Source organism: Chiloscyllium plagiosum, unplaced genomic scaffold (genome assembly GCF_037043375.1).
Source record: "Chiloscyllium plagiosum isolate Xiang-an unplaced genomic scaffold, Cpla_swu_hap1 HiC_scaffold_5, whole genome shotgun sequence".
NCBI classification, from domain to species: Eukaryota; Metazoa; Chordata; class Chondrichthyes; order Orectolobiformes; family Hemiscylliidae; genus Chiloscyllium; species Chiloscyllium plagiosum.
In genome coordinates, this window is record NW_028270143.1 from 57,796,708 (window position 1) to 57,809,596 (window position 12,889).

The 12,889-nt window shown below is 37.7% G+C and overlaps 1 protein-coding gene across 6 annotated transcripts in view; it reads left to right on the forward strand.

The window, feature by feature from the left end:
* The window catches only part of ikzf1 (IKAROS family zinc finger 1 (Ikaros)), a 90,233-nt gene extending 77,643 nt beyond the window's left edge, over positions 1 to 12,590 (forward strand). For 5 of the 6 annotated variants that reach the window (XM_087987196.1, XM_087987197.1, XM_043690101.2 and 2 more), the window contains exons 7-8: positions 7,796 to 7,927; positions 11,346 to 12,590. In XM_087987196.1, coding sequence (XP_087843322.1) covers positions 7,796 to 7,927; positions 11,346 to 12,070 — 857 coding nt within the window. In that variant the 3' untranslated portion in view covers positions 12,071 to 12,590. The remainder of the gene's footprint in view (positions 1 to 7,795; positions 7,928 to 11,345) is intronic. The other variant, XM_087987198.1, reaches the window with a different exon arrangement.
* The last annotated feature ends 299 nt before the right edge of the window (positions 12,591 to 12,889 follow it).

Below are 12,889 nucleotides of genomic sequence, written 5' to 3' on the forward strand. Positions count from 1 at the left end.
ACCTACCTCCAAATCCAACACCTGGCCAGGTTAATTACCCAATACCAAATCTTAATGTGGCCTCGCCCCTTGTTGGACTGTTTACATACTGTGTCAGGAAACCGTTCTGCACATATTGAACAAAAACTGACCCATCTAAGGTACTTGAACTATAGTATTCCCAGTCAATATTTGGAAAGTTAAAGTCCACCATAACAACTACCTTGTCACTCTCACTCCTATCAAGGATCATCTTTGCTATCCTATCCTCTATATCTCTGGAACTATTTAGAGGCCTACAGAAAACTCCCAACAGTGCAACCTCTCCTTTCCTGTTTTTAACCTCAGCCTATACTACCTCAGTAAACAAGTCCTCAAATGTCCATTCTGCAACTGTAATACTGTCCTTGACTAACAGTGCCACACCACCCCCTCTTTTACTATTTTCTCTGTTCTTGTTGAAACATCTAAATCCCGGAACCTGCAATAACCATTCGTATCCCTACCCTATCTGTGTCTCTGATATGGCCACAACATTGAAGTTCCAGGTACTAACCCATGCTGCACGTACACTCACCTTTTTCCAGATGCTCCTGGATTAGCATTGGAAAAAAACACCAAACAATCTAAAGTATAAATTCTTAATTGGAACAGGGCTGACTTTGATGACAGGGGGTGTAACTACAGGAAAATGAAACTAAACATTAACAGGAAAGCGCGTATCAAAGCAATTGATCTTCAGAAAGTAATGTTTCAGATACAGACTAAGTACATTAGAAACAAGGGTGAAAGATAAAACAGTCAAAGCAAGGATCCTTGAAGGACATGGAAGATAGAGAATATAATGAAACCAACAATAGATTATATGAATACCAAGTGAATTCGCCAAGCTAAAAGCAGGCCAAATATACTAAGATTAGTGGAGTGATTAAAAAAAGACTGGCATAGAGTGAATATAAGAATACAACGGCAGCTAACAAAAAAGGAATCTAAAAATCTTCAAGTGTTGGAGGAACTCAGCAGATCTGGAATCATTTGTAGAGAGAAAAACAATTAAAATTTGGAGTCCAGTGAACTTGAGTGAAAACTGAAATTGCTGGGAAAGGAGGGTACTTAAACTGATGATGGATTCGGGGGACTGAACAGACTACATGGAGAATGAGCCCAGAGAGGTGAGGGGAGAAAAAGGATTGGCACACAAAGAGATTGCTGATGACAAGCATAGAGAGAGATGAATACTGGGTGAGGTGCTAATGTGGAATATAAATGGTTGAAAATACATTGGCTGCACTAGGAGCAACCTGTACAAAACAGGACCGAGAGGGTGTGGGGGTATTGTAACTAACATGGAAGGGAGTGTTCACATTTTGAAATTGTAAAACACAATGTTAAGTCATGGGGTTGATAGGGCCCTTCTGGCTTCACCCCTTTCCTCCTGTCCCATAACAACAATGGGTTCCCCATGGTCCTCACTTACCACCCCACCAACCTCCTTATCCAAAGGTCATGAAGCACCATTCCCACCATTTTCTGCAGATTACCACCATCAGATATGTACTCTCCTCCCTTGTCAGCATTATGAGAGGAAGCTAGCTTGAATTTTTTTTTTAAATTAAGTGTTTCTAAAAAAAGGAAAAAAAATTGAGTGAGTGTTGCTTCTCTAGAAACAGAATTGGGAGCTAACAGGTAATAAAGAAATTGTGGATGACGTCAACAAATATTTTATTTCTGTCCTCACTACAGAGGTCACAAAACATCCAGTTATAAATTTAAATCAGGAGTGGAAAGGAGAGGACAATTTGAGGAAATTCTAATCAGTAGGAAAGCTGTACTGCTAGAACTGCAAGCTGATGAGCCCTGGTATTCTAATGGACTTCATCCTCGAGTCTTAAAAGAGACAGCTATTGATGTTGCGGATGGGTCAGTGTTAACAGGACATAGATAGGCTAATGGAATGGGAAGACAAGTGATCGATGGAATTTAATACAGAGACTTGTGCACTACAGCATTTTAGCAGAAGGGTAAGGAAGAGGCAATATTGATCTATTGGCATAGTTCGAAAAGGCTTGCCAAAATAAAGGGGTGTGACAGTTCATGTGCATAAATCTCTGAAGATGGCAGGGCATGTTGAAAGAGTGAAAACAGAGAATGCTTGAAATCCTCAGCTAGTAAAGCAACAGTGGAGCTGAGAGGCACTGAATTCTCATTACAGAGCAATGACCTTTGATAATGCAAGAATGATTTCCAAATTGCATAGGAACATGGATATAACAAATAGAAGTATTGAGTACAAAAGCAAGAAAGTTGGCCACGAGAAGGTGAGTTTGTTCTCCATGTAGCAAATATAGAAACATAGAAAACAGGAGCACAAATAGACCCTCGGGCCCTTTGAGCCTGCTCTGCCATTCAGTCTAACTGTGGCTGATCATCTTCAGCCTTAAGAGTTAGTCCTAAATCTAATTCCTTCTTGAAAACATTCAATGTTTCACTCTCAACCACTTTCTGTGATGAAAAATTCCACAGGCTCACCACTCTCTGGGTGAAGAAGTTTCTCCTCATCTCAATCCTAAATGGCCTACTTGTATCCTTAAGCCATGACCTCTGGTTCTGGATTCCTCCATCATTGGGACCATTCCTCCTGTATTTACCCTATAGTCCTGTTCGGAAGATTTAGGGAAAGGACATGTATGGAAGATTTGACAAAGGAATGCCAGATTATGTTAGGTTTGAGTAAGGTGGACCAAGGAAAGTTGTTTCCACTCGCTGAAAGTATGAAGACCAGGGAAATAGATGAAAGAGGCTCTCGCTATATTGCTTTGATCGTGGTAATGAGGTTTTCAAAATCCAATTCTTTCCTTTCCTGCTACCTACATGTCTGTCTTCAACCTGGTAGAAATTTGTGAGCAGTTGGTCATGATATTAAGTAACTCGGGCATTTTCCGTGGCCCATTTGATGCCCTTGAATGGATAAGTAACTGCAGGCCTTTGCCGTGCAAGGGAATAGGTCTTCCTTTACAGGCCTTGGATAATATTTGCCCATTTATCATCCATCCTGGCCTTCCAAACGTGGTTACTTATGCTCCTCAACAAGCCTGCCCCCCACAAAATGCTCCCCTTACTTAACTTGGTATCTAGTTCTGGCATGGATTTCCTTTTAGGAGGTGTGCTTTGCACACTGTCTGTAGTTCCAATACTAGCTAGCACTCCTTCCTGTTGGTGCTGGAACCATAGAGCTGCTGGTCATCCATTTAGCCACAAACTCTCTTAAATGGAAAACTGTGTGTATGAAGAGTGGATGTTATCTTAAATATCACTGCTGAGGAAAAGCAATAGCATGTCAATCACTCAAAAAGCTGGTTTTCTAATAAATAAAAATACCAGGTTCCTCACCATCAATTGTCTGTCGCAGCACTGTTTGAGTGAAACAGTTATGGATTCAGGTTCCCGCTCCAGCGCAGGAGTACGAAATGCTACACTGTTGGCAATGCCATCTTTTAGAGGAGGTATTAAACTGAAGTTCCAACTACCTGCTCAAGAATTGTGAGGAGTAGAGGTGTTCTCTTCAGTGTCCTGTTTAATGCCTATCCCTTAATCAAAATGACAGAAACAGATTATCTGGTCAGTTTAACATTGCTACCATGCTTCCTACGTTATGGCAGTGCCCACTGAGAAAGGATTTCATTGGTTGTAAAGCACTACGAAATGTCCAGTAAATGATTTGCTTTCCTTTACTTAATACATGACTGTTTGAGAACTCTGGCTTTGAAATTCTGTAGGCACTTTCTCAGTCACCTTACCTAATTTTGGGGAAGCTGCAAAATGGCTGTATTCCTGGTTTAACTGGAATACTGCAGAAAGACAAGGAGAAATCACCTGGAATTTATGGCTTACACCTTCAGCAAACATATCTATCTGAAATGTAAATGCAGCCAGTTGTCACTGGTTCCACATTACAGAGTAGAATTGGTTTATAGGCAACTGGAGGCTACATCAATTCCTGTGATACTGTTTTATAACACTTGTATGTTATTATTTGGATTAATTATCTGTAAGGGATACAAAATCATTCCTGTAAAATCTGTGAATCAGGAGGTGTAGGAGAGAAAGGAATTTAGTAAAAATATAATCACAGTTGAAATGGAACGAAGCAAACTGATGAAACCCCTCCCCCACCCCAAACCAATTATGGTGCTAATAGATTTGTAAGCAGTCAAGTAGTAATAATTACATAATAATGGTGCTTAGGGTTTTATTTACAAACAAATACAGAAACTTCATGCACCAAATTTCTTTTCCAATTACAGACACAGGTAGACTGTTTTGCTTTCAACTTTTCAAAGGTAGGATATTTAAATAACTTGATAAGTCAATAATTCCACACACCGTAACCACCCTTCATGTACATTTACACCTGCTGTAAAAATTTGTAACTCATGTAAAATTTGTAACTCATATATGGGTTCAGTTCCAGTCTTGGGTGACTGTGTGGAGTTTGCACATCTCCCTGTATCTGCGTGGATTTCCTCTGGGTGCTGCAGTTCCCTCCCATAGTCCAGATGTGCAGGTTAGGTGGATTGGCTATGCTATATCTGGGATAATGGGGATTGAGTAGGGGTTGGGTCTGGGTGGAATACTCTTTGGAGGGTTGGTGTACACTCAATGAGCCAAAGGACTGCTTTTTACACTGTAGGGATTCTATACTGTGTTATAAAACTGTCACTCCAGCAAAAACAGGTCACTGGGTTCCAATGGTCCTGCTGAGTTTGGGTATCTCCCCATGTGTGAGTTACCCATTCCCATCCCCATTCCCCAACTGTTGTAAATGAGGCAGGGGCCATTCAGATCCTGGTTTTGAATGTCGTTGGATGAACCCAACCCCACAAAGATCTCAGCTTCAATGCAGTTTTCACACAGAGTGAAGTTAGTAGGCAGTGGCAAATCTTTAAACCAAGCTGAAGAGATTTAGATGAAGGAAGCAGAGAGGACAGTTTTAATAGGTTGGACAGAAGAAGTGAAATGGAGATGGGTGGAACATTGCTTTAACAAGTTCACAAGCCCAGGCTTAAAGCACAGCATTGAGCTCCACAAATGCAAGCTTGGCAAGTCAGATTTTTCCTCATGGTTGGCAAGACTTCTTGGGAGACAGGTTGGATGACCCTAGATCAAAAGCAAAGGCTACTGGGTGCAGTGACTGGCTACGGAGAAGGTCTGCCTTCATACTCTGGCATTGTCTTGTTGTTTAATTTTAAAAAAGAATAAAACAAAAGAAATCCCTCCAGCTGTAGTCTTTCACACCCTATTCCACAACATAATTCCCATGGCCCATTGATGCCAACCTGTGACCTTACATGCCCTACATGAAAACCCATGCCCCTTTGCCATTCTCCATGATTCCACATGCCCTCCATGTCAATCTATGTTCATTGGACCATTTCACATGACCCCATATGCCCTTCATGTTAACCCTGCCCCTTTACAGTTCCTGTGACAACTTACTGCCCACACCCACCTTTTATTCTTCCACCTTTCAAGCCAAATCACCTCATAACCACTGTAGTCAGACCTCTTGACCCATGCAGAGATGAGATAGAACAAAATTCTGTACAAATAAAATGTATTATTGACTTGACTATACTAGAAAAAGCACCTTAATCCACAAAAGCCGATATCTGATATTTATATTCACTCAACTAAATAAAGGCTTAAAACAACATTTCATTCATCCTTTAAAGCAACATCCCACTTCAAGAGACCATAATCACTAGTAACTGTCAACTAAACTGATAAATTACAGGCACCCTACTGTGAAAATGGACAGTTGTGTAATCTGTCATCCAACACTAATAATGGAAGCCGACATACTTTATGTTCACAGGCAGTGAGATAGTAAACAATAATTTTTAATACTGTCAACAGTTTTTTTTTTGCTAAAGGTATAACATGCACAAGTCTTTAAATGCCTTTACACCTTGCTTTAATAGTACATTTGACAGGGCTTCTTGACACTTTCCACAGCAACTCTTAAGAGCTCCCTTTAATATTTTTGATAGCTCCTATTGGCAGATTTCTTTAACAGGCTTTTGATTCAGTATGGCATCTCATAGTCGGGTATTATATGGACAACTGCTTCGATAGTTCCAGTTGAGAGTTCCCTTTGACAGAACCTCTTGACATTTTTGATAGGGGCTTTGGGCAGTTGTGACAGTTATTTTTTACAGGTCTGCTGACAGTTCCAATAGGCTTGACAGTATTAGGCTTATGCACTTTTTGCTCACACGTATGCCTACTTTAACAATGGCACAGGAGACCTAATATAGCCAAAGGGCACCTGCGTCCTGGAACCTGATACAAAGGGGTACCTTACCTGTCCACAGGGGTAACATGGCAATCCAAATAAATCCACAAAGTCCAGCCCTGCTCTTATAGCATCTAATCTGCAAACATTGGGTTTCACACTCTAAAACTGCCAAGATTTGAGGGGAGCACAAGTGTAGTGGTTGTGCAGTAATGCCACTGGACTAATCCAGAAATTCAGGTTAAGGTTCTGTGGACATGGCTTTGAATCCCACCCTGACAGTTGCTGAAATTTGAATTCAATAAAATCTGGAATTAAAAGAAAGCAAACCTAAATGTGACCATGTAACTTTTGTCAATTCATGTAAAAATCCATCTGGTTCACTAATGTACTTTAGTAAAGGAAATCTGCTATTCCTTATCTGGTTTGGCTGACATGTGATTACAGACTCTCAGTAATGTGGACAGATCTTAACAAGGGCATTTAGGGGTGGGTAATAAATGCTGAGCTAGTTGATGATGCCCACATCCCACTCATGAATTTAAAATAACATTCCATATCCATTAAGCCAGTTACTGAGCTGAATGGCGTGCTGCTTCTGTAAAATGTGCATTCAGGAAGATCAGAGTGCACCGTCCCTATTCCTGCACCTGCAAAAATCAGAAGTACCACGTTCACAATGGGACTTACAATTTTAAGCCACTTCCACCATTTGCCTCCCTGTCATGGGGAAAGTCTGAGCCTTCATCTTGCCTAATCCCTCATACGATTGAAAAATAATTTTCAGAATCTCTGATTACTTATTTTATCCATTTATGCTCATTACGATAGGCAGTATGTTCAAAAACAAGTTTATTTCCCAAAGGTCAGACATAATATCAAAACCAAAACTGCTGCTTTTGTTTTGGTTTATCCTTAGACAGTATAATCTCTGGCCTAAATTGCATTTAATGTGTATCAGCATACTAGCAGATGTGTAGTTACATATTTCCCCCGTATAAGTGCCGTTATATTTTTCTTATGATTTAGTTGAAGTAGACTATTGGACTATGTTGATGAAGATGGATTAATACAATGTCTGAGGTGCTGCCACGAGAATATTGCTATTCTTTACTGAGCTGCAAAATATTCTGTAAATTCTTGTTCCTTTCCTGTTCTTCTAGACTCAGGAGGAAATGTCTGTCGTAATGCAACATAAGGCCATGTCTTCACCATAGCTTACTAAACGATCAGGACCAAAATTTACCAGAAACATGCAAATTATTTTGTATATCTATTTGCTACCACTGTGGTTGACTTGTTTTTAATCAATGCTGTGCTTTGTGTTTCTGATTCTTATGGATTTGACAGTGTAAGTTATTTTCTGATTGGGACAAAATGCTGTCAGTTTGAAAGGCTGGATGAGCCAAGTAACTAATTAATGAAAATAATTAGTTGTGACATAGTTATTTCAACCTGCTGAACCAGCAAGCTTTACTTATTCAATTATAAATGGATTTTAATTTTTCTTTTATTTCACAGTGAAAGAAGACAACAAATCACATGATTTAACTGAAGGAGTATGCAAGATGGGATCAGAAAGAGCTATGGTACTGGATAGACTTGCAAGCAATGTTGCAAAACGCAAAAGTTCAATGCCACAAAAGTTTGTTGGTAAGCATAAATATTTGGTCACAATACTCATTAAGTAACTAGCTGTTGCACAGCAGTGAACACTGGTTTGAAACAGTTATTTTTGACGTTTGAATTTGAATTTAGTTTCTTCAGTTTATCCATTTCATATTTGCCCTCGTGACATGAGTTTCAACAATTTTGTGCCTTTTATTTACTTGAGATTAAAAGTAAAATATGATCATACTGCATTGACTGAATATTTTGTGAATTGGAGAAAAGGTGAGAAATAACTTACCTGGTCAAGTTGCCAGCATTAAAAGATTGTGAACTAATTCATAATAATAAAAACAAAAGCATCAATTTACTATATTAAAACAATTTGAAAAACTGGAATACTTTGAACATGCTTTACAAGACGGAAAAAACTGGTCTCATTTATTTCTCCCATGATGTACTACTTGCAAAACGTCGAACTATAATTTTTCTGTATTGGTTTGAATGAAATGAAGTCCACATGATGTTTTACTATTAGAATGGCATTATGGGTATGTTATGTCATATTTCATATGTCATTTCTGTAGATTTACAGAAGTAAAGAAATAATTGTGTGTATTTAGCACTTTAGTATGATGTCAGATGGCTTATGTCATTTCACATTTGAATTAGTTACTTTTGTCCTGCATATTTTTTGATTTTGATCAATATGGAAGCTGGAATTTGGGTGGTACATTAGGGGAAGAATGTTGTCCTTTGCCCTGCGTTCCTGAGATGAAACCTCTTGTCTGTTACCTAGGCATGCTGTCTGAATTTGAGGTTAACATATATGCAAATTGAATTATGTTGTCAGTAATTTCAAAAATGGAATTGAGCTATTTAAAATAAACAAGTTGCCTTCTTTATTATAATGGACAAAATAATGTATTCTGTACAATAACATTTATTACTAGGGCAACTTAAATCCATTTACATGTTCAGAACAAAAGGAGCTATAGCTTAAACTTTAAATTTGTGCAATTTTACTCCAAAGCTTCAGAATGGAAACACATATTTAGAATTTGAGTGTCAAAGTTTACATGCACAATTTACAACCACATAAATCTATTCATTAACTACCTGAACCACAAGTACTAAATTTTCACGTTTTTTTTATTTTCATTTATATATACAGCTAAGGTAGCAATTTGCTGCTAATAATCAGATGCTGAATTTTGGATAAATATGTTGCTCCAGTGTTATTGTCACCCCTACCTTATTAAGCATAAACATGTCATCTAAAATGGGAATCATAATAGATGAAAAGACTCGAAACTTTTAAATTGCTGAATAGATTTTCCTATCAGGTTCAGAAATTAGAGAAATTGCACACATGATATTTGAGCCTTTGTGCCTGAGTCAAGTCCAGTACTTCAACTAGAGCACTTAATTTTAAACCACTTCCCAGTTAGTTCTCTACATCCTTATATACTTATATATATTTGTTTTCTAATAGCCAGTTATATTTTAGATTTCCAGGTTCCAATAAGCACCCAACCTTGTAAAGACTTTCCTTTATCTCCCCTCTAGTTCAGCTAACACTATATGCTAGCCACTGGAAGCAGTCTTTCATTATTTATCCTCCTAAAACTATTTATAATTTGTAAACAGTCGTCAGATTTTTCCCTTTATTTTCTCTGTTCCAATCCCAAGAAAATCCAATTTTTTGAGTCTTTCATTATGAATAGATTCTCTCTTTTTAGTGAATCTTGAATACTCCTTTTTATGCTTCTCACCACCATCCTATTACAAGCATACAGCTGCTCACAACTCTCCAACTGTTGCCTAACCAATGAATTGTAAAAGTTCAAACTCACTTCCTTGTTTTATATTCTCTGTGCTCCAATCTGGAAGCCTCAGAAATCCATTTGTCTTTCTGTAGCCTCTTTTACTTGTACTCATCCCTTCAAAGATCAAGTAACTTCTACTTATATTGTTTCACTGTATTAAGAATCTTCGCATTTAGGAAAAGCATTCTTTTTAGATTAGATTCCCTATAGTGTGGCAACAGGCCCTTTGGCCCAACCAGTCCACACCAACCCTCCGAAGAGTAACCCACCCAGACCCATTTCCCTCTGACTGATGCACCTTGCACTATGGGCAATTTAGCATGGCCAATTTACCTGACCTGCACATCTTTGTGACTGTGGGAGGAAACTGGAGCACCCGGACGCAGACACGGGGACTATGTGCAAATTCCACACAGACAGTCACCTGAGGCTGGCATCAAACCTGGGACCCTGGTGCTGTGAGGCTGCAGTGCTAACCACTGAGCCACCATGCCACTGTGTCCTTTTTTCAAAAACTTAAATGATAATCCATTGAATTGAAGTGTATCCAACACTTAGTTACTCACTTCACAAAAATATTCGTCAACAATCTTCCTCAGAGTTTACCATGCCCCTTAATTTGGTATCATCAGAATATCATTTATCAGCTGCCTGCATGCAATTTATTATTAAAAATGAAACAGAGAATAAGTACCAAGATTGGTGCTACTGATACTAAAAAAAATTGTTGCTATACTTTGATTTCTAATCCTGAACATTCACTATGGGTTTCTTTGATATCATTCATTTAATTTTGATAACATATTTTCTATGGGATAGCTTACAAAGTGCCTTCTGAAATATGATGTACCACAGTTACTTTGTCCTCATCGTTTATAAATTCTAGGATTTCCACAGTGAATTATTTAAATTCATCAATCACAACCTTCCCTTAGAGAATCTCTGCTGACATTTGCCAATTAGCTTCACTCACACAAATAGTCTTTAATACTTTCCACATTGGCAAAACAAATACAGGAACTCAAACCCATTCTAGTTTAATTCCTTTTTCCTTTTTTCATATTCGATCTTTATTTTAGTTTTACATAACCTCTCCTGCCTGCCTAAAGCATATCACTCCGTATCTACCCAATAATACAGCATTTTAGATTACTTTGCCTCTTCACCAAATCTTTTCTTAACCACTCATCCATGTGCTGTAAGACCCGTCTCTCCACCTGCTATTTTTGTTTAAACCCCCTCTGTTGCTGTACTTGCCTCTCTGTGAGAACATTGGTACTAATTTGCTTTATTTGGAAATACATTTGCTAGTAAATAAAGTAAATTAATAATTGGCACCATTCTTGGTAAATACATCATTAGCTATTGTAGTTCTACTATCAATATTGAAATGCAAATCAATTTTAATTAGTGAAAGCACCTAGATCACATTATATCTCAATGACACTTATCTAATATTAGTACTAGTGAAACAGTTTAATCTTTGTGTTGACTTTTTTTTCAGAATAAGCAATTTTATGGTTTATGCAAGTGTTACAGCTGCAGGATCCGTTATTTTTATAACAGGAAGTCTGCTGTTTATCCAGTCTGTGTAAAGTAATACTGTATTGGTTGTTCATATGCTAATTACACAGGTGAAAAGAAGCTGCAGCTTGATATTTCAGAGCTTCAGTATGACGCTAATTCAAATTATGAAAAGGAGAGTGAGATGATGCAGACTCATGTTTTGGATCAAGCAATTAACAATGCTATCAATTATCTAGGGGCTGAATCCTTGCGTCCTCTTGTCCAAACTCCTGCTGGAGGCTCTGAAGTGATACCAGTAATAAGCAACATGTACACCATGCATAAAACCCATTCAGATACACAGAGTCATGCTAACAGTGCCGCAAGCCAAGATGGTGCCATAGAAAACGTAGTGCTTATTTCGAAAACAAAATCACAGTCATCAGAAAGAGAACCATCTCCAAACAACAGCTGCCCTGATTCCACAGATACTGAGAGCAATAATGAAGAACGAAACAACCTGATTTACCTGACAAATCACGTAGCTCCACAGGCAAGAAATGGCTTGCCTTTAGTAAAAGAAGATCCTAGATCCTATGACATTATGAGAGCAGGTATGGAACCCAATCAAGAAATCATCAAAGTAATTAGTAGTGAAGGAGAACATGTGAAAGTGTATAAATGTGAACACTGCAGGGTACTTTTCCTGGATCACGTGATGTTTACAATACATATGGGGTGCCATGGATTCCGTGACCCCTTTGAATGCAACATGTGTGGGTACCGAAGCCAGGATAGATATGAATTCTCTTCACACATAACAAGAGGAGAACACCGTTTTCATATGAACTAATGAACTGTTTCAACCTACATTTGGACATTCTTTTCCATTTTATGTGATTAATTACAATTTACACAAAAAAAGAGAAAACCAAAATCATTATCTAATTTTTTTTGTATATTTTTCATTTATCCTTCTTGTTAAATTTGTTAATTGCAAGATGTCAACAGAGTTTTATACAATGTATTGTACCATCAGACCTCTCAGAATCAATACATCTGAAGGAGATTGTATTTAATCATATTTGGCGTTTAAATTATTTGCTTAATGTCTTTAACTGAAATCTATATGTTAACAGTTGATCACAAACCTCAAACTGATAGGTAAGAGCTTGCATTTTTATTACTGTAGTTTGCAACAAGCGGTACTAGAATTTTTAAACAGTTTAAAGCTTTTTAGTCTAGCATCTTTTATAAAAAGCATCGATAGATGTGAGTGATACAGTGTTGTAAATTGTAGACTGGCACTATATATATGTCTTGTTTCTTTGGCTGTGCTCCTTTTTTGTAATAAATTACCAGCTAAAACTTGAGAGCTTCACTAAGATACTATTTGCATTTTGACCTGTTAAAACTGAGTCGTATCTACATAGTATCTTGAGGTTCATCGTTTACACAGAAATTGTGCCTAATATTGTTGGTTACATTATTGGAAACAGTTTTCTGACAAAAAAATTGTTATTATTCATTGATTCTATAAATGTATACGTATTTTCTAATGTTTATCTTTATTTCAAATCCAATAGGTTTGTTTTATTTATTACATTGTTAGATTTTAAACTGGATTTATAACCTCACATTTCTAATTGAAATATTGATGAGTAGTTGCTAT